Source organism: Vitis riparia, chromosome 6 (assembly GCF_004353265.1).
Source record: "Vitis riparia cultivar Riparia Gloire de Montpellier isolate 1030 chromosome 6, EGFV_Vit.rip_1.0, whole genome shotgun sequence".
NCBI lineage: Eukaryota > Viridiplantae > Streptophyta > Magnoliopsida > Vitales > Vitaceae > Vitis > Vitis riparia.
This window is the reverse complement of record NC_048436.1, coordinates 16,789,592-16,810,111: the sequence shown is the minus strand read 5'-3', so window position 1 is coordinate 16,810,111 and position 20,520 is coordinate 16,789,592. Positions and strand designations below refer to the sequence as shown.

Sequence of the window (20,520 nt, the reverse complement as noted above, 5' to 3'; positions counted from 1 at the left end):
TGCATCCGTTTATATGGGTGGGTCCACGTGTCCAGATCTCCACGCTCCTCCGGTCCGGTCTAAACCCCCCCACTGATTCCACAAACTACAAATATTTGCTTTTCCACTTTAAATTCAAAATAAATAAAATAGTTTTGTGAAAGTAATTTAGCAAAAAAAAAAAGTGTGTTTTTATATTTATTGAGTTTATATTTGATGCAATTTTTGGAATTACATAAAGTAATTTGAAATATAATAAATTAAATAATTGAAAACACATTTAAAATAAATAAATAAAATAGTGAGGTAAAAGGTATTTGAGAATATGTTTCATGTCAATATATTGCATTTATGTTATGACAAAATTCAAATATTCTATTCAAAAAATGCTCATAAATAGTAATTGGGTTAAATGAATAAACCCTTAGACAATCTAATTATCAAATAGGTAATAGAATATGATATATATTCCCTTTAATAATTAGGTTAAGTTGGATCTTCTTTGAGTCAATATAATTAACCTTCTAACTTGACATGTTAAATTTTAAATAAGTCAACTATGGGTTAAATAAGTTCCAAGTTATAATCATGGTGATCAAGGATTACTAAATAAGTCAAATTATATTCATTTATGTGAGTTAATACAAATTTAATCCAAATAGGATTATACTCAATTTGTACCTATTAAAAAAATGTGTTAAAGTTCGAGTTGTGTTAAACTTCGCAGTCCCTTAGCATAGATGAATGAAAATGAAAAAGCTATATGTTTTCAATCGTTTGATGGATATTATGAGATTTTTATAGAATTTAGTAAGAGGATTATGAAATTTGAATGTGTAAGGATAATACCATTAGAAGTGTGACATGATATAACAAAAGAGATTTTAGTTTCTATTATTCTATTAATGTTTATATTTATACGAGGATTTAAACCTACATCATCCAGCCTCGCATCACTTGCTTTGTATATAAATTAGGTGCATTAGAGGTTGCACATGATATCTAAGTCACGAGTTCTTTGGAAATTGATACATTGTTCATAATCAATTTATGGACTTAAGCAATTTATTTGAGTTTGTAATATACTACCTCATAATTTGAGAAATGATTTGTCTTAGTTATTAGAATGAGTTTCCCATAGTAAATGTACTAATGGGTATGACTACACATTGAGCATGATTTAGCTTGAATTGTGATATTGACTATCAAGTAGTCATGAATTCACTAATCTATTATATTGCATGAACTCTTAGTACTGAGAAAATATTGAGCTAATGTTGAGATTTTCAAGAACTTTGACCAACACGTGAAATCATAAGGTGGTCATATATTCCTTATGATTTGAGTCACTATTGATTAAGATAGATGACAATAGGTATTCTTAAAAAAATATACAATAATATCTCTTATAATTGAGACAGTGTGTCTGAGAAGATAATTATAAAGACTTGTGGTTATGAAATTTGTGGTGTTATAGTAATTATTTAAGTGAGATTTGATGTATATCCTCTGTGAACTAAGTATATTAGTTGACCACAAAATACAAGAATTTGAGACTCAAAAATAGTAAAGATAATTTTAAGAGATCAATAATTTATATCTCGTTAGGTTGTGAATACTAGTTCACGACGAGTTGCATGCAGTGAATAATCTATCACAGATCTGATAAATTAATTAAATTGGTTTAATAAATTTTCATCTTGATGTAATTTCATAAGATATTTGAATACAATTGACTCTCCTTAGTTGAGTTAACTTCAAAATTAAGTTATGACCAATATTTTTCCTATGGATTCCAATAGTCTTCATTTAAACTCATAATGTTTGTTAGCACAAAGGTTTGGGGGAAATTAAAGATTTAATCATATATGCGTATAAGAGAGTTTTGATATAAGCATAAGGTTATATAAAAACTCATAATTTTTTATTTTGAGGTTTTATATAGAAATAATCATTTATGTGCATAAGAGTGTTTTAGTAAAAACACAAGATAAGTTGCATGTGAATTAATAATTAATTATTTTAGGTTTTTATATTTAACTAATTACTCAATTGAAGTCTAATAAAACTAATTAACTAATTACGACCCAATGGGCTAACTTAAGTCAAGGTGGGTCAATTTCACTTAAGCCCATAAGAGTGACTATATTAACCTCTCTAGGGTTTAGGATTAACCAACCCATTCACTTCAATCTTCTAGAGGGAGAACCTTAACCTCCTTCTCTCTTCCTTCAAATGTGTAGCCACTCTATACATATGTCAAGAAATATCAATGGATTTCGAGATTCGCTTCACTAATTAGATTTGATTTGAGAACATTTAGATCAAAGGTGAAATGTCTTTTTAAGCCTTAAATGTCATACCCCAAATTATAAAATTATGGTTTAATTGTAATACAACTAGGTTAATTCATAATTATAGAATTTGAAATATGAATTAAAGGATAAAAATATAATATTTGTTATATAGTATGTTAATTTTTTATATGATAATAATGTTTTTTTTTTTTACCATTTCTAAATTTAAAATTTTATTTCTTTTAAAAGTTTAGATAACATGATCTAATAGATGACTCTCAAATATACCCCGATTGAACGAATGCATAACCTTCTTAACAAATGCATAAACTCTTTCAGAGCTTTTGCACAGTTTTTGTGCCTCAACATCTGTGTTTCTTAAGACAACTTTGGGACATAGATACTTTATTTAACATATAAATGATAGATGTATTAGACCAAGGTTTGGTTAATCTCATATTTTCATGATAATAAAATAATAATTGAATTTAATATTTTATAATTAAGTATGATGGGCAAGAAGATTTCACTGTAGTCATAAAGAAGAAGATACATAAAAAATAAAAATAAAAAAATCAAGAAGAATAATTTTTTTTTACCAAGATTATTTTCAAATAAGAATGTGGGTACACTAAATTAAGAATGCATACAATTTTTGTTAAAGTACATAGCACTCTAAAATTCATCTACTTGAATTCAAATTGGTTTTAGATTTTTAAAATTAGATAATTTAAAATGAAAATCACCTTTGATTCTTAATCAACTTATTCGTGCAGAGGTTGATTCACCCCATAGAGAAATGGATAGACGAGATTTTTGCTTATCGTGATTATAATATAAAAAAATAAGATTAATTCTTTCAAAGATAAAAGACTCATATTTAACGCATTTTTCATCGTTATGATGACTTTCTCAATTGTAAGTTTTTATATTGAACCAATTTAGGCCATTAAAAGTCATTTATGAAAAAAACTTCTCATGCTTTTTATATAATTGATCAATGGTCGACTAAATTGGTTGAATGATGGGATGAATCATTGGCCTATTTAGGATAATTTTTTTAAAATGATTGACGGAAGGCACCAATTGAGGTTGTAGCTTTATCGATCGATTGACACTTTAATTGATCAATGTTTTTGTCTCAAAAAATGCGTCCACATGAATTTTTCTTAATTTTTTTGAATTATTTAATTTTTATATAAAAAAATTAAAATAAGTAAAATAAATTTGAAGTAATATATAAAAATAACGACTTTAAATTATTTCTTTTATTTCATTTTATATTTTTTTTCAGTATTTTTCCTCAAACTTTTTGAAAGCCAGCGAACACATCAAGGATGGTTTGATAAATAATATTAATTATTATTTCCAAGCAAAATCAGTAAATGCCCAATAAATTATTTAAAATTATATATTGTATTTTTTTTTTCTGGTGAAAAATAAATGAACCGAAAATAAAATGTAATTTAATTTTCTAAAAATGATACTTTACGTGGAGAGATATTTTTTATTTTAATATCTGAATACCGAAGGCAGGGTATAAGAGACACTTGGGCCTTACGAAATACAGAGGGCATTTACCATCGGCCGAAGCTGCTAACACTCCAGAGATAGGGTTTCGCTTCTGTTGCCCAAAACCCTTTTTCTTTTCTTTTCTCCTTCTTTCTCTTTTGGATGCATCCATGGCCTGAATCCGTACAACCCTAATTCTCACTCCAATTCTCAATCTCCCTCAAAAGCCATCTTCCTTCCTTCCTTCCCGATAAATTAATTTTCCAGGTTTCTACTGAAACCCTAGAAAATGTCGGGAGGGTTTTTCCGGGTAATTCTTCCTATTTTACCAATTGTTGTTAGATCCAAATCGTTTCGTCTGGGTTGCCTCCAGATCTTCGCGTTTCAGTGATGAATTACTGATTCAACGCTCTGTTGTGCAGGGTACGTCGGCTGATCAGGACACTCGGTTCTCGAACAAACAGGCAAAGCTGTTGAAATCTCAGAAGTTCGCTCCGGAATTGGATCATCTGGTTCGGTTTTTCAATCTGTAGATATATATGTGTTGGTTTTGGGTGTCTTTGACGATGCGTACAAATGTGGTTTTTTTTTTTTTTTGTGTTTTCTTCTACAATTTTGGAGAATTAGAATACAAGGCAATGGTTGAAAATGACGCAATTATTGGTTTGATTTATTAGTCATAGCGTGCTTAAAATTTTAGGTGGACGTGACAAAAGTGAAGATGGATGTTATTAGGCCCTGGATTGCTAACAGGGTGACTGAGCTTCTAGGATTTGAAGACGAGGTTCTTATCAACTTCATTTATGGGCTTCTTGATAGAAAGGTAATTTATTGTATGATGATGATATAATGGTAGGAGAGATTACCTATACGCCGTGATTCATCTCTAGTTTGTCAGTGTGAGGCTTTTTTAGTTTTGTAAGTTGTCATATCAGTTCAATTTTATACAGGAGGTTCTGTTCAATTCATTTACACATAGAACCATGATTGATGTCAAATCAATATAGGGGAAGTTGGTCTATTTTTTCTACTTATTTTATTTTTATTTTTTATTTTTTTGATAAAATTAAGCTTGTTGGTTATTATGATAAGTTTCTATAAAATTTGATGACTCCAGAAGGCCTTTTATCGTTAGCTTCTTCTTTTGTGTCTAAGCCTAATGTGATCATCGTTATGCTCCCTTTGTTGCAGGATGTGAATGGAAAGGAAGTTCAAATATCACTGACCGGGTTTATGGAGAAAAATACAGGTAAGTTTATGAAAGAGCTTTGGGCACTTCTTCTCAGTGCGCAGAAGAATGCAAGTGGTGTCCCTCAACAGTTTTTGGATGCCAAAGAAGAGGAAACTAGGAGGAAGAAGGTCTGTTGTTGTTAGTTGTTATTTTTTTCAATTACAGTGTAGCATGTGTTCTTAGTATTCATGTCTTTCTTACAATTTTTGATCATGGGTGATGGTGATGGCAGGTGGAGGCAGATAGGATTGCCAATGAAATTGAGAAGAAAAAAGAGAAAGAAATTAAAGAACTGGAGCAGGAGAAAATGAAGAAGATGGTAATGCAGACTTTTTTCATGCCGGAGTTGGCTGCTCTAGAGCTGTGTTTTTTGGTTTTAACTTTCGTTTATGTTTTTCATGGCATTCAGCTAGCTTCTGCAATTATTTGGGTTCATGTCCTTTACCTCAAACTACTGTAGGACGGCGGGATTGACAACTCAAAGGTCACAAATGCTGTATTGGAGCCAATCTCAAAGCATATGCTGCCAATGTCTTCCAATGCCCACTCCAAAGATGACAAAGGAACTGAAGAGAGGAATGGTTTGAGAGGAAGGAACAGGTTAGGGATGGAAAATGTTTCAATATTTGCATATGGTGTAGTATTTGTATTTTTTTTTGTCTTCTTTTTTTCTTTTCCTGTAAATTCTCTTCTGACCAACACAAACCTTTTTGTACTTAATACAATGGTTCAGCTGGTTTTCCCCTACCTGTAGACTTATCTATGTTCAATTGGTGTTTTGAACAAAGCAACATATCAAGGGGTGGCTCTTGGAATTTGAATGGCTTCACTGTGTTCTGCACAATGTTTGATGTCAAAAATCCATTGTTGAACATGGTGTCCTTAACGAGCGTGGGGGCTATCCCTGTAGCTGATGGCAGGATCAATCCTAGGTTTTTGGAAATAGTGCTTTCAACTGTCTACCATCATTTATGATGTTATTTATTTTTGATAGGAAAACATCAAATGTAGTAGAAATGCCTAGCAAACAGGAGCGCTAAAGTTTACACAGCATGTACAAAGGCACCAAAAGATGAATAAAATGAAAAGAGAAACAAAAAAAACTCCCTCTCCCTATTTAGTGATGAACCAATCAACAAAGTCTACCATGGGCATTGAGAAATCTCCTATATATACCCTAACCCACTCCACAAAAGCATATCATCATTTGTGATGATTAGTGCCGCTTTCTGTAATTGATGCATATGTAGAGTTGGATGTCTACCTTGTGATATGTACAAATAAAACACATTTCATAGGGTGTCAAAACGCCACCATGTCATATATATTTAATAGCATGATTTTACTTATCAAAAAAAAAAAAAAAAATAAATATTTAATAGCATGATTGCTAAGGTATTTCATTTGTTTTTTGATGGCTGTAATCTTCGCTAAGTTGTCATGTTGATGCTATTGCTGTTTTGGCAGGCTTGTATCTATGTCTCAGAACTTTCCCCTCTTCCTTTGGTGCTTTATGATATATTCTTGTGGAAATTGTTCTCCATGGTTCAAAACTTACTAAATATTTACAATTTGTTGTGCTAAACTAGATTAGGTGAGGTCCATGTGAGAAATTAAATTTCATTGATGTAAAATTTGGATGAGAATAATAAGTCTCTAACCCCCCTCTAAAAAAGTTATGTTTGGTGTTTGGATTTTTTAGTACTTTATTTTCCCAAATTGTTTTGTGTGTATAGAAATAAAGTTTCCCTAAAAACCAGCCTGAAAATTTGAGAATTTGACTTAAAAAAATTAAAATATTGATATTACTATTTTTTGAAATGACTGCTAGAGAATTTGTATCCATTAGAGAGGATTGGCTAATGAAAACTATTTGCTTGACGAAAATGGTAAAGAAATTGTTGTCAACTTTTAAATGCATTTGGAAGATTTGAATTAATCATGTGCGACATTTTCCATTGAGGTGGTTGAAAATGTTATGAGGGGAGTAGATTGCATTAAGCTAGATGCTAGGTTGTAAAATTTTTGTTTGTTGTTCTTGGTGTTATCAAAGGCAATCGCCTAGGTTGCCTAGGCCATTAGGCCAGGTGGGGCAGATAAATGTTGCCTCTTGAAGACTTAGGCAAGGCAACTTCAAAGAGGAAACGCCTAGGCAATGGCCTTGGGATAAGGTGCAAGGCATAGATGTGATCTCTCGCCTTTGACCATGAGTTAAGATTAAGCATACTTAGATTATAATTTCATTCAATCTAACATTGGATTAAACAAAGTATAAAATAAAATATTATATTATCAATTATAGAGATAATAAGATGGAGGGCTATCGATCTAGTCTTGATAGAAGTGTTGACGATTTTGATATCAATAATGACTATGATGATGATGCCTAAAGCTTCTCTAAAATGTTCAATCTCTTATTTTGTTTTTTATTTTGCTTTTTAGATGTTTGAAAAATTAGAATATGCATTTTGACAGGATGGATATCTCTAAACAATATGATGTTTCTTATGATATGGAGTATAATATTTAACAATTTAAATGATTATTAATATTTTGTTAATTTTATAAGATATCATGAATGATGAAAAATTAATGGTGTTGATTGTTGAAGGCAACACTTATACTGGTTGAGTTTTGAATAGGTAAATATATGTATATTTTTTACCGCCTTACTATAATTAGGCTATTGCCTTGTTTTTCACCTTTTGCCTTAGGCTAAAAGGAGTCTTATCGCCTTGATACCCGCCTTTTGCTTTTGACAACATTACTTGTTTTGTTGATGTATGAATGGAAATGATTTATGTCATGGAAGTTTGCAATAAATATTATAAATTTATGTTAGTTTAGCACTCACTTTAGAAACTGCGATGATTTGGAAATATAAAAATAAACTTGAATGCACATCTTGGATTGATGGGTTTAATAAATTGCAATAAATGACTATTTTAGACCACATATAATGCTTTATAGCCACCTGCCAGGGTAGCTCAATTGGTTAGGGTGAACATTGGAAAGTGTGGTCCTTGTAAGTGACACATGATCCTGGGTTTGATTCTTGCCACTGATGATACCCTGATTTTACCCTGTGCTGGTTGTTTCGAGGCAGTTAGCACTCTGAGGTTTGGGTTCTTATGGAGAGTCCTAAGGGCTTAGCCATGGAAGGTTCCTCCGTTATAATAATAATAATAATAAAAAAGCTTTACAAACAATTAATGTCCATTTTTAAGTTGATGTTAAGTAATCATATTGCAACTAAGAATTTTAGATCTAGTTTATGTGGTGTTATTAGATGTTTCCTTCATCATAGGAGTACAAGCATTTGTTAGCATCTTACTATTTTAGTACCTGTGTTATATCGATTTGGTAACATAGGTGCAACAGTGCTAGGTCTCATTTACTGTAGTTTTATGATCCTCTGAAAGCACTTTCTAGTCAGAAGGTGCTTTAAAGTAGTTGGTTAAAATTTAAAGCAGGTGAGAGTTGGGCTGAGAAGCTCTTTTTGAAGGAGGTGGGATTTAGTGTTTTGTTAGAAGAGCTTATGGGATTATTAACTTATTATTATTATTGTTATTTTTTGATAAGTAAGCGAGATAAATATATTAAAACCACATTCTGAAGGTGTGCCAAAGTACGCAGGTCATTATTATTATTACTTTTATATTTTATTTATTTACTTAATTTTACTTAATGAATAGCAATCTCCTCTGCACAAAGCCTTTAGTAGAAGCACTTCACTAGAAGTTAGAGCTGCTTTAAACAGGCCTCGAGTCTCAACTTGCAAATGGGGAATGCTTGCAGTTTTATCTTTAGCTGTTAATTTCCTAATTTTATTTCAAACTTTTGATATTGCAAGTGCAACATTGTGGCTATTTTGTACATTAAGTTGTCAAATTGTATGCAACATGTTGAGATTAGAGTGGCTTTCAATAGAACTTATGTAGACTTATGATATTTCCATGATTTGTGCAGGGTTTCTAGATCCCCCCATCCAGCTGGTCATTCTCCTTCATCTCCTCGGTATTTATCTTGATTATTACGTGCTTACTTTTTTAGTCACGTTGCTTATGATTGCAACTGGGAACATGACTTTTTTTAATATATATTTTTTGCTAATTTCTTGTGCAGAGGCACTCCTTCAAGGTCAATCAGCAAATCAGTCTCCAATTCAGGAAGCTATCTAGAGTATGTTTCTCATTTTTCCAGGTGGAATGATAAATTTAATTTAATGCATTTTGACTCGGTTATATTGTGTGATACCTTTCTTGTACTTTCTATTCTTCACATGTGATGAATTAATGTGTGACATATCATCCTTTTTTAAAACTTATTCATTCATTTGTTATCTTTAAAAATCTTAGCTAAATTATACATATTTTAGTGAAAGGCACAGGTCAAGGAGTGTATCTGGATCACCTCGACCACGGCGGCGGTCCCTTTCTTCTGAAAGGGTGCATCACTCCCCAGAAAAACTTACACCTCGTCGAAGACATTCACCTCTAGGATCTCTCTCTCCTTCAAGAAGGAGATCATCTTATTCTAGACGAAGATCCCCATCGGTTTCGCGTCACAGATCACCCTCTCCTATGCGGCGTAGATTGCGTTCTCCAGGGCGACGCAGATCACTAACTCCTGTGCGACGTAGATCTCCACGCAGGTCACCACCTGGACGGCGTAGATCCCGTTCACCTGGACGACGCAGATCCCGTTCACCTGGAAGACGCAGATCCCGTTCTCCTGGACGACGCAGATCCCGTTCTCCTGGGCGACGTAGATCCCGTTCTCCTGGGCGACGTAGATCTCCATCTCCTTTGCGGCGTAGATCTCTATCACCTGCATGGCGTGGATCCCCCCCTCCTTTGAGGCGCAGATCACCAACTCCGAAACGACGTAGGTCACCAACTTATAAGTCACCTTCTCCTGTTCGACGGTGGCGTCGAAGATCTCCAACTCCCCGGCACAGGTCTCCATCGCCAGTAAGACGTAGGTCTCCAATACCTGCCCGTCGGAGATCACCGTCTCCTTTTCGACGAAGATCCCCTTCATCAAATGGATGGAGTTCATCCTCTCCTATTAGACATAGGTCTCCTTCACCAGTCCAAAGGAAATCCCCAAAGCGCCAGAGGAGGTCACCTGTGCAATCCCCTAGAGAAAGAATCAGGTATAGCCACCATTAGCTATTTATTTCTCTTGATGATTCTATTGATAAGTTATTTTGTTGGGGTTTATTGTGTGAGGTGCTTTTGTGGTTAGTGGATAGAATTGAAACTCCAGGGGCCCCACAATATCCATACAAGTGCCTTACTGGAACAATAATACTACAAGCTGAATCATAGTTCTTTGGGTGCAGTTTGTGTTATCCACACCAATGGTGTGGATTCCAGAAGATACTTCCATGAGCATGCCCATGTTGAACTTCCAATAAGTTTGCTTTTAATGTTTGGTTTCGTATGTTAGTGTTACTGTCTTACAAAAACATGTTACAGGACTCATGAGAAATCATCTCCTGTTCATCGTGATACTTTAAGAGAGAAAGTTGAACATGATGTTGAGACACGCAGACGACCAGATTCTTTGTCACATCGAACCCCAATTTCTATGAGATCACCACAGAGAGATCCAAAGGACCAAAACAACTCCCGTAATAAAGTGCCATCTTTGTCAGCTTCACCTGAGAAGTCTCGAAGTCTGTCAGAGTCTCCAGCACACATAAGGAAAAGCAGTTCTAGTGAAGATAGGAGGTATGTATCGCAGTTGTGACTTGTAACCAGTAAACCATGATATATTTTAACATGAATTTGTTTGTTTTTTTTTTTCCCTTTTTGCTATCTTACTGTATGTGCTTTACATTTTCTTTGGTGGCTTTAAGGTCTCCCAGTCCATATGAGAGTCCTGTGAGGCAAACAAGGAAACGCCCCAGTCCTCCACCAAAACCAAGGCAACAGAAACCTCGTCATGAGAGTCCAGAAACTAGTGTAGAGGAGGAAGAATATGCCAGGTTGGATTGGATTTAGCACTGTTCATTTCCCATGACTTCTGGTTTATTTATTTATCTTTATTTTTTTATTGTTGAATTTTTGGAGTGAGGCTTGATTTGTTGTTTACAGGGAAGATGGGGATCATAGATCCAAGTCTTTAGAGAAGAGGTCCACCTATCCATCCATGGTGGGTAAGCAGAGAGATTCTCCTGTGAAAGTTCATTCCAAGGAAGAGTACTCTCCTGAAAGATTATCTGGTCGTCGAGCTAATGAAACCCGGGGCCATTCCGAGAATACAGAATTGAGAAAAGAAATCCAAAAGATAAAAAGGTTTGCTATTTTCTTGGTCATATGTTTTCTTCTGCTTGGTGCTTATTGATTACATGTGACCATTCTGTGATCTTATTTTATTTTACTTTTTACAGTGAGAGAGCTTCTGGAAGAGTCTCCCATCACAAAGTTCTTGATCAACAGAAGTCCCCTTACAAAGATTCCTTATTAGGTGAGAGGCAGCAGACATCATACTCTGGAGAAGGTTACAAAGTTGATGAGAAGAAGAATTCTCACACTAAGGATTTGGATCACAAATCGGATGCTCTACCAAAATCCTTAGTAAAAGTTGGTCAGAAAAATCAGAGTGGTCCTTTTGATTCTGGTTCTGAGGAAAGTGATAAGCACAGATCTGAAGGTAAGGAAAGGAGAAAGCATAAGAGGTCAGATAGGCATGAAGCGGCATCAGATGAAGACAGTTATGATTCCCAAATAGATGGGAGGAAAGAGGCCAAGAGAAGAAAAAAGGAGGAAAAAAGACTACGAAAAGAGGAGAGGCGTAGAAGGCGCGAAGAACGACGTCGCAGAAGGGAAGACCGGCGTGCAGAGAAGCTGAAAGGGAAATCAAGGGACACTGTCACTCCACCTTCAGATTTTGATAAAAATCAAAGTGATGCATATGTTTCAGATGGGGAACATGCTTCAAGGAGGGAACCTCATTCAAGTGAATCTGAAGAAGCTGAGTCTGAGCAGAAAAAGCTTGAGATTGAGTTACGGAAAAAGGCTCTTGAATCTCTTAGAGCTAAGAGGGGTGTTGGTCACTAATTTTGTCAATGCTTGGAAATTTGGCTGTCATTTTTCCGGTTTAATCCCCATTGCGCAGTATCTTTTAACATTTGCTAGGAATATTTTTGTTTTGAATGAGAGTGTATTTAAATATTGATAACTGTTTAATGTAGTCTGTCTTTACTGCTGGCAGCTGAATTGGATAAATGAGGACTTCCTGAGCTATTCTGTTGAGTACAACTTAATGCTGAAGTTACGTTGCTGCTAGATTTTCTGGTAATAATTGTCTTCCCCTTGTTGGGAATTTGATTTTGTTGTGCTTTAGGATATTTTGGAAATGGATATTAAGGTGTCTCATTGCCTTGACTGTTGCTTCTTTTGTTGGTTTTTTTTTTCTGGTTAAATAGTTGCATTACATTTTGAAAGTTCTCTTATCAGCTCTTGTCTGCTGCTCAATGTGAGTTTAAGGTATTCTTGCAGTTAGAAAGTAATCAGGTCTGTTGGGTTGACTGATCTAATTAATTGTCTGTGAGGGCAGAAATTAGAGCTAAAGGTGGTCTTGATAATATGAGATTGATACTAAGTCGGCTTTCTGGTTAATTGATAGATGAAAATATTACCCACACTACATGACTTGGTTGAGCAGATCTTGTGCAGTTCAACATGTTGAACATCAAACCAGGTGAAGTGTTTTCATTCTTTAATGGGCTATTTTAGAACAGGGACCCTGTATATAGGTTAATCCTCTTTGGATGTAGACTCCTATTTGACTGTATTTTGGATTAACCTCTGGCATGCTTGGCAGCTTGAGAGTTGTTCCTGGGATTTTGTTTTCTAAAATTCTCCGTGGGTGCTCTAGGCTTGCGACTCATCCTGTCCTGATGTTGATCCTGCTGTTAAGTCTGTTCAGATGGTGGCATCAGTATGTATTGCTTCTATAAAGATATTACTTTGACATTGTTATAGTTTGTTGAACTTTATTCTATTGGTAACTTATTCATTTTGGGTTTCTGTGGCTTTTAGAAAGCCTTGTCTCCTTTTCCAGATAGGGGAAATGTGGTTAATTGGTTGTTTGTTGCTTTGGTATCCTCTCTTTTTTTAACCTTCTGCTTTCTTTTCAAGAGCCATAAATTGTAGCATCAGGTTAGCATGGATGTATTTGGGTTTTGGACTTTGGCTCAGGGGTTTATAATTTTTACCTTCTTGAGCCTGACTTGTCAGGCATTTGACTCAATCGGATGCTGTTCGTGAGTTTCAACTCTTAATTTAACTTATTCCCCCAACCCAATGTATTACCCCACGTCAAAAAAATGTGTTCTCTCATTAATTTAGGGTAAATATTTAAATTTTCTACTGGTGTATGGTGGTTGCTCCCCAAACCTATTTTTTCATGCTCTGCTTCTATTTCAACTGCTTTATGGTGTTGGAGAAAAGAGATGCATGTATGACCAGTGATCTTGGAAACCATGGTAGGGGTGTCTGGAGAACAGTACAAAACTGGGTTGTATTTTGAATAGGGAATGATATGAGGGTTGTGGGATTTATTGTTGTCATAAGAGGTGCATATTTCTTGGCACTTGTCTCTCCTGGTAGTAGTGTAATACTCGAGATATGAATCACATTTCTGACAGTCTATGCCCTATATTACATGCTCTTTAATATTTTGGTATATCACAGGTTTGATGATATATGGGGAGAGCTGGGGAAAAATGTTTTACCATGAGTTACATTTATAGTAACTCCCAATGAGTTGCAAAATATCCTATTTTTCTGTTCCATTTTCCTCTATTTGGTTTTCCTTAACAGTTGAATTCATCTGGGTGGAAGATGGGGAAAACAGAATTTTGGGGTATAATGGAGAGGATGTGGTGTTTATTGGGTCTGTTCTTTTTCTCTCTGTTTTTTTGATTGCCGGGTCATTCATCTTTCATTGTAGTGCTTTTTGTTGTGAGCTTTTTGCGTTCCTCTGGGCAATGCTAAATTTTCCAGGCCCTTCCCACCTGAAGGAATAGAGGAAACTGCGGCACTGGTCACAGAAAGTGAATGGTTCTACGTGTGAAAGATGTGTAAATGATGCATCTAAATACATAAAAAACAAAGAAGGCTAACTAATCCAAAACTCCGTTGGCTTCTAGTTTAATTACAATGTGGTAGCTAATCAATCTGATAATTATCTACTTCACTAGCCATTTACAACATCAATCATGGGTTGAGAGAAGTTAGATAATATGAACTCGATTTAATTAATGAGTAGGTGGGAGGCTTATTAAAGCTAGTGGCATTAATGAGGTGGGGTTCAGTGATGAGTAATTGGTAGACGAAGCTTGATAGACCGATCCAGGAAGCTTGGTCACAAATTTTCTCTGGATATTTTAGCTGGTGCCGTCTTTTTCAACAGTGCTCAAATGAAAACGTCTGGCCTCCAATTTTCCACTTCCTTACATGTGGATAAACTGTGATTACGTGGACCATTCTCATTTGCTAGCCTCCTCTTTATCTCTCCATTCAGATAATATTCCATGGAAGCCCACTCCACCCCTAGTATTCAATTGACGGCATGAGGTGTTCCTCTTCTCCTCCAAACAACAGCAACGGAGTCTCTCTGAGACTTGGTTGTATTGCATAATCCTAATCTCCCTTGTATCTCTCGATCCACTCATCCATTCATGGCCCCTACTCTCACCTCCAATTCATTCCTTCTCACCACCCCTCCCCACCCGAGGCTCACTCTCAAGAACCCATCACTCAGAGTATACGCCAAGAGGGCTGGACCCCTCTCTGCCTTCCGCCTCGGCAAGCAGTCAGACGGTCCATCCGAAGAGAGCCAGGAGAATGGGTCGGCCAATTCAGCACCCTTCTCCTTCAACTTTGGTAAGGTATCAGATGTCTCGTCTCTGATCCCTGTTATGACTAAGCCCTCCTCCGGGTTGTCATTCGGCCGAAGAAAAGACCCTGGCACGGTATTTGTTGCCGGAGCAACTGGGCAGGCTGGCATTCGCATCGCCCAAGCTCTGCTTCGTGAAGGTTTCAGTGTGAGGGCCGGTGTGTCTGATCTCGGTGCGGCCCAGGAGTTGGCTCGTCTTGGTGCCAAATACAAGGTCTGATTCTCAAACAATTGTTGCCAAATTACACATTGCTTTTTACAATCATTATTAATTAATTAAAAAACTATAAAAGAAAGATAGAAAACGACTAGAAAATGATTTCATCAAGACCGCAGATCATATCAAATGAGGAATCAAAGCGTCTGAATGCGGTGGAGTCGAGCTTCCAAGACGCGGAATCAATAGCAAAAGCAATAGGGAACGCCAGCAAAGTGGTAGTGACGATAGGTTCAGGAGAGAACGGGCCCACAGCAGAGGTCACCCCATTGGACGCCTTACAAGTGATCCAAGCAGCTGATCTGGCTGGCGTTGGCCACGTGGCTATAATCTACGACGAGAGTCCCTTCGTGTCATCCACATACAATGTGATTGACGGCATCTCAACCTTCTTCAACAACCTCTTTTCCCGATCTCAGCCGTTGACGGTGACGGAGTTTTTGCAGAAGGTGGTGGAAACCGACGTCAGCTACACTCTCATAAGAACCAACCTTACGGAGGACTTCTCACCGGAGAGTTCGTACAACGTGGTGGTGTCAGCTGAAGGAAGCGTCAGCTCAAACGACTACAAAGTAATGTAATGTATGCGGATAATTTCTTTTTTCGTTCTTCTTCCATGTTCTCTCTTTCATTTATTATTTATTCATTCCTGATTCTTAATTTTAATTGGGAATATTAGGTGGCCACGTCGCAGATAGCGTCGCTGGTGGCGAACGTTTTCTCCAACACCGCCGTGGCAGAAAATAAGGTAAACAAAGGAAACTTTTGATTTTAACAACCTTATTTTTAAGCAAATTTAAATATGGTTTTTAAGTATAAAATTGTTATTTTAAATGTGGGTGCTAGAGCAGACGGCATTTTCTTTATACGAATTAACAATGTTTGGGTTATTTTGTAACCCAGGTTGTGAAAGTTTTTACTGATCCTGGAGCGCCATCAAAGCCTGTGGTGGAGCTTTTCAGGTAATCCAATTCCAATCCTTGATTACTATTAGAAGTTGAATGGTGGTTTGGAATCTAAAACTTTTTTTGTTGTTATTGCAGTGCCATTCCTAAGGATGGAAGGAGGGAAGCCTACGCAGAAGCACTGGCCAAGGCAAAAGCAGAGGAAGAAGCACTTAAAGCCACTGAGAAAGCCCGTGATGCAGCCGAGGCTGCAAAGAAGCTTCAGCAAGAGGTGAAAAAGCTCTCAGAGCAAGAAACCCGTGCTGCTACTCTGGCTGATGAGGCCAAAGAGAAGGCCGAGGCTGCTGGGGCTTCTGTGGAGGGCTTCTTGATTAAAGCCAAAGACCTTGGTTCTGGACTCTCCTGGGAAAAGTTCAGCTCCCAGCTTGCCATTTCTGTTCAAAAGCCCACTGAGAAACCTAAAGTGCAGATTGCAACTGTCAGGGGACAGGCCAAGGCTCGGTCCCTCCAGCCAAAGAAAGCAGTTGTCAAACTGCCCACTTTTCCAAGACCCCCGGCTTTCAAACCTAAGGAGGAGCCAAAGCCTAAAGGTAAACAACCCGAATCAAAGGCAGAAGTGAGGAAGGTGTTTGGAGGCCTGTTTAAACAAGAAACCATATACATTGACGACGACTGAGAGATCTTTCCCCACTCATTCGTAATCTTTTGGGTTGGTTTGGTGCAGATGTGGTTTAAGATTTTTAGTGGCGTTGTTCAAGTGCAGTTTTATGAGTATCGGCAACTATTGTGTACAAGCTTTAAGGCTTCCAAACTATTATTTTTTCCCCTATGAAGATCAAATCTCCTCCAACTTTCTGGGTGAAATCTCTCTCTCATCTAGCTGATGTAGTTGATTCATGATAAATCTGGATCAAGCATTCCCATCTTGCAAGTTGCAACGTGAATGTATTAACTTCTAGGTTTCCAATTCTGTGTTCCCTACCTAGTCGAACTCCATAATACAATGTTTAAACAAAACCCAAAAGAACAAAAAAAAAGAAAAAAAAAGAAAATGCTATAACTTCCCAGGATGTACTTTTCTCTGTAACAAAAAACCAAACAAGAAAAGATTTCTCAAACTTATGTGTAATTCAATCTGGATTTTGTAGGAAGGGGAAGGGTGTACCCTCTTTTAGCAGAAAAACCCTTTGCAACACATCCTCCAGCTCTTCCAGTATGACGGGCTTGCGAATTACACCATCAGTTCCATGGTGAAGACACCAACTCTGGATATCCCAATTGGATTCTGATGTCAGTGCAACTACCCTAAGCAAACTTCTCAAGCTTAATTTTCTTATCCAAGCAAAGATCTGCTTTCCATCCTCTTCCAAAAGGTCGTCTTCTATCAGCAGTAGATGAAAATGGCTTCCTCTCAATTGAAGAGTTTCTTTACATTGGTTCCAAGATGAAACAACTGTTAGGTGACAGCCTAAGTTTGTCATTAGTTTCCTGGTAATGGATCGGTTGAAACTATCACTGTCAGCAAGGAGGGTTTTCATTCCTTTGAAAAGGCATCCCGCAGTCTGGGGATCCATGCACCTTGGTTCAATAAGACATCCCTCCGATGGATGGATAGGTAATCTGATTGTCAAGTTCATACTTCTACCAGACCCCAAAGAGCTGGGGCCGATTGATAGAGTCCCATGCATGAGCTGCATATAGAAAGCATAACTTTCTATTTAACTACTAGAATATATACTTGGACAAGCAACACCCAGAAGGCGCTACTTCTAAAACTGATGGGAGTTTGAGCTAAGCTATTGATAACTTTATTGCAGAATACTTGGCATGACAATAAGGCATGGCTAGATTAATGCATGTAATAAAAATAATCTTCACTTACTATTTCAGAAAACTGAGATAACATATAATGCTAGAAACACAAATATCTATAGACAATCCATCAGAATGTAGCCGCTAAAGAATTTTACCTTTGCCATCCTTTCACATGTATTGAAGCTAAAAATCCCAGGATTAGCAGTTTCAGAGTTGTGTTTTTCACGGATCTCTTCTGATGAACTCGGGTCGTATTCTTTTGAATTAGTTCTGCAGACCTCGAATTTCAAGAGAGCTGAGTCCTCATAAGTAAGTTGTTTCCATTTTAAGCAATTAGTGTCTGTACTGTTAATGGAAGATACACAGAGAACAAAGCTTCCACCGTCTCCCAAACACAAGACATTTCCCAGCATGTACAGAACAGCCTGAAGAATCCTCGTTTGGTCTCCAATTACATGATCTGGCAACTTCTCGGGCACCTCCATCTCAAAATTCAATCCCTGGAAAGCACACAAGAGCCTGGATATGCTCTCGATGTCTTTCAACATTGAATGGAGGCTAAACACCCGAGACTTCAGTTGTAATCTATAATCTCCCAAACCCAAAAACCCAATCGCATCCTCCATCAAAGCAGACAACACATGACTTATCTTTGCTATATGACCAACTATTCTACTCTGTTTCTCTGATCCCATTTTCTCAATCTGCAGAATTGACAGAATTGCAGCAATTGATCGACTCTGTTTAACCATCTCTAGATTCATCACCTTCTGCGCCAAGCACATTGACTCATTAGCCAACAGGGCCATCTCTATAGCTCTATGCAGAACAATATTGTGTTCCATGAGTTTTTCTATCATCATCACTGAATCTTCAACAATTCCAGCATGAGACAGTGCCACAGCCACCTGGTCTGCCACAACTTCCACAAGTTCGAGCTCTTCTGGGCTCCAAATCCTGACCTCATCTTCTGGAAGAACCAAAACCAGGATGGCGTGACAAGCCTTGGCCGCACCGAAATCTGAAACCCTAAGCATCGGCACCCGAATCGCCAGGCCCAAACCGTTCCCCGTCTCCCGACCCAACTTCGAATTGGACCCCAAAAGCTTAACCCCATCCCCACCCAAAATGTCCATCAACTCCGAACCCTCCACTGGGATCGACACCGGATCCTCCCTCCTACTCAAGTCATGAATCAGCGTCGCCACCGAGCCCGAGTCGTCCACCGCCCAGATGGCGCAATTATCCAGGAACAAAGCCCTAGCGAGCTCCACAATGGTGGTGTACAGAATGGTGTGGCGGTCCAACGACTTCCTAATCTCCCGAGTCAACATCCTCATACACTGACACGTCTCCTCGTTCCTCCTCATCAACTCCACCTTCACACCCAGCTCTCTCGTCTTCCTCCGCAACAAGTCCTCCCTCACCATCACGTTCAACATCTTGGGAATAAGCCTGAGCAGAGCAAGCGAGATCACGAGCGACACCAGAGCAGTACACAGCTTGATCACAGTCAACGTGACCCAAAAAGCGAAGGAGCATCGCTGGGTGGCAACCACCAAGAAGAAGTGGGTGAAGCCGCAAAGGAGGATGAAAGAAGAGAACCAAAGGAAGAGGAAGCGGAAGGGGAAGGCAGAGGAGCGAGAGAGGAAATAGAGGAGCTCGAGAGGGATGGAGAAGCAGGCAATGGAGATGAAGAAGTCCGCCACTCTCTGGAAGAGGTGGAGGTCCAAGCCGAACAAAACGAGGTCGTCGCAGTAGTAAAGCATGGTTAGGAAATCAAGAAGAAGAAGAAGACCATTTGGTTTTGCATTTATGGGTTGTGTAGAGACACTAGAGAGAGGGAGGGAGGGCGGGCGGAGGAGAGAGAAGGGGGTTCAATGAACGTAGAAGGAGAGGAGGTGAAGTTGTATCGAAACGTGTAACTTACAAATGGCAGCTCACCATGCAAGCAGTTCACTCTTTGGACTCTACGGGCTACCTTGTCTACTTTTTTTTTTGAGTCTTCTTCCTACTTTTTTTTATTGGAATATATATATTAATTTTGAAAACTTAGTGTATTTTATTTTATATTTTTTTTATTAATCTTTTGAGTAATAGGGTCTACCTTGGAGAGATTTTTTTATATAAAAGAATCCATTTTTAAATTTTTTTTTTTTTCATTATTTGTTTTGTTCCAACTTTAATAAATGGAATATAAATAAATGTAATTATTGAATTTATATGTCTAATTACTTAAAATTCTAAGTCTCTTCATTTCATGACATCTTTATATTGATGAAAGCTTAATCAGAACTATATTATACGATAATTTTTGTAAAAAATTATTAAAATAATGTGATTATCTTACTAATCAACCTTAATTGTTTATATGTCGTTTCATAGACGTATTTCTCATCTTCCTCTTTTCATTTGAACATCATATGAACAACTCTCATCATTTATGATCATCCATGAATTGGTGTCTAAGTTAATTAAATGATAAAGCTTAGCTAGACTAAATAGCATTGAAAAATAATCATCCAAGCACAAGTCAATTGAAGAATTTACCAACTTGGATCATCCTTCCCACGATAACCTAATCCAACTACATGACCAAGTTAAATTGAAGCAACATCAATACTAATTATTTGCGCATTAAATTTAGGA

The 20,520-nt window shown here is 37.2% G+C and overlaps 3 protein-coding genes across 4 annotated transcripts; 2 read left to right on the top strand and 1 right to left on the bottom strand.

Annotated features, from left to right (window-relative positions):
• Positions 1-3,850: 3,850 nt before the first annotated feature.
• Positions 3,851-12,414, top strand: LOC117916253 (serine/arginine repetitive matrix protein 1). The gene is made up of 13 exons (XM_034832204.1): positions 3,851-4,098; positions 4,211-4,300; positions 4,489-4,611; positions 4,980-5,147; positions 5,252-5,338; positions 5,480-5,619; positions 8,989-9,036; positions 9,145-9,222; positions 9,398-10,177; positions 10,503-10,757; positions 10,886-11,014; positions 11,124-11,324; positions 11,420-12,414. Exons 1-13 carry the CDS (start codon positions 4,078-4,080, stop codon positions 12,087-12,089), a joined length of 2,790 nt encoding a protein of 929 aa, XP_034688095.1. The 5' UTR covers positions 3,851-4,077; the 3' UTR covers positions 12,090-12,414.
• On the top strand, positions 12,235-16,982 carry LOC117916255 (protein PLASTID TRANSCRIPTIONALLY ACTIVE 16, chloroplastic). 2 transcript variants are annotated; one of them, XM_034832206.1, is made up of 8 exons: positions 12,235-12,326; positions 12,658-12,732; positions 12,856-12,972; positions 14,305-15,148; positions 15,271-15,723; positions 15,831-15,899; positions 16,055-16,113; positions 16,195-16,920. In XM_034832206.1, exons 4-8 carry the CDS (start codon positions 14,717-14,719, stop codon positions 16,730-16,732), a joined length of 1,551 nt encoding a protein of 516 aa, XP_034688097.1. In that variant the 5' UTR covers positions 12,235-12,326; positions 12,658-12,732; positions 12,856-12,972; positions 14,305-14,716; the 3' UTR covers positions 16,733-16,920. The 2 variants fall into 2 exon arrangements, with proteins under 2 accessions (XP_034688097.1, XP_034688098.1); XM_034832207.1 differs by lacking the exon at positions 12,235-12,326 and having other exon boundaries at positions 12,542-12,732; positions 12,910-12,972; positions 16,195-16,982.
• Positions 16,983-16,988: 6 nt separating this feature from the next.
• LOC117916254 (ethylene receptor 2-like) lies at positions 16,989-19,697 on the bottom strand. Its single transcript, XM_034832205.1, has 2 exons — positions 18,027-19,697; positions 16,989-17,747 (listed from the first exon to the last, which is right to left on the bottom strand). Exons 1-2 carry the CDS (start codon positions 19,638-19,640, stop codon positions 17,187-17,189), a joined length of 2,175 nt encoding a protein of 724 aa, XP_034688096.1. The 5' UTR covers positions 19,641-19,697; the 3' UTR covers positions 16,989-17,186.
• Between the last annotated feature and the right edge of the window lie 823 nt (positions 19,698-20,520).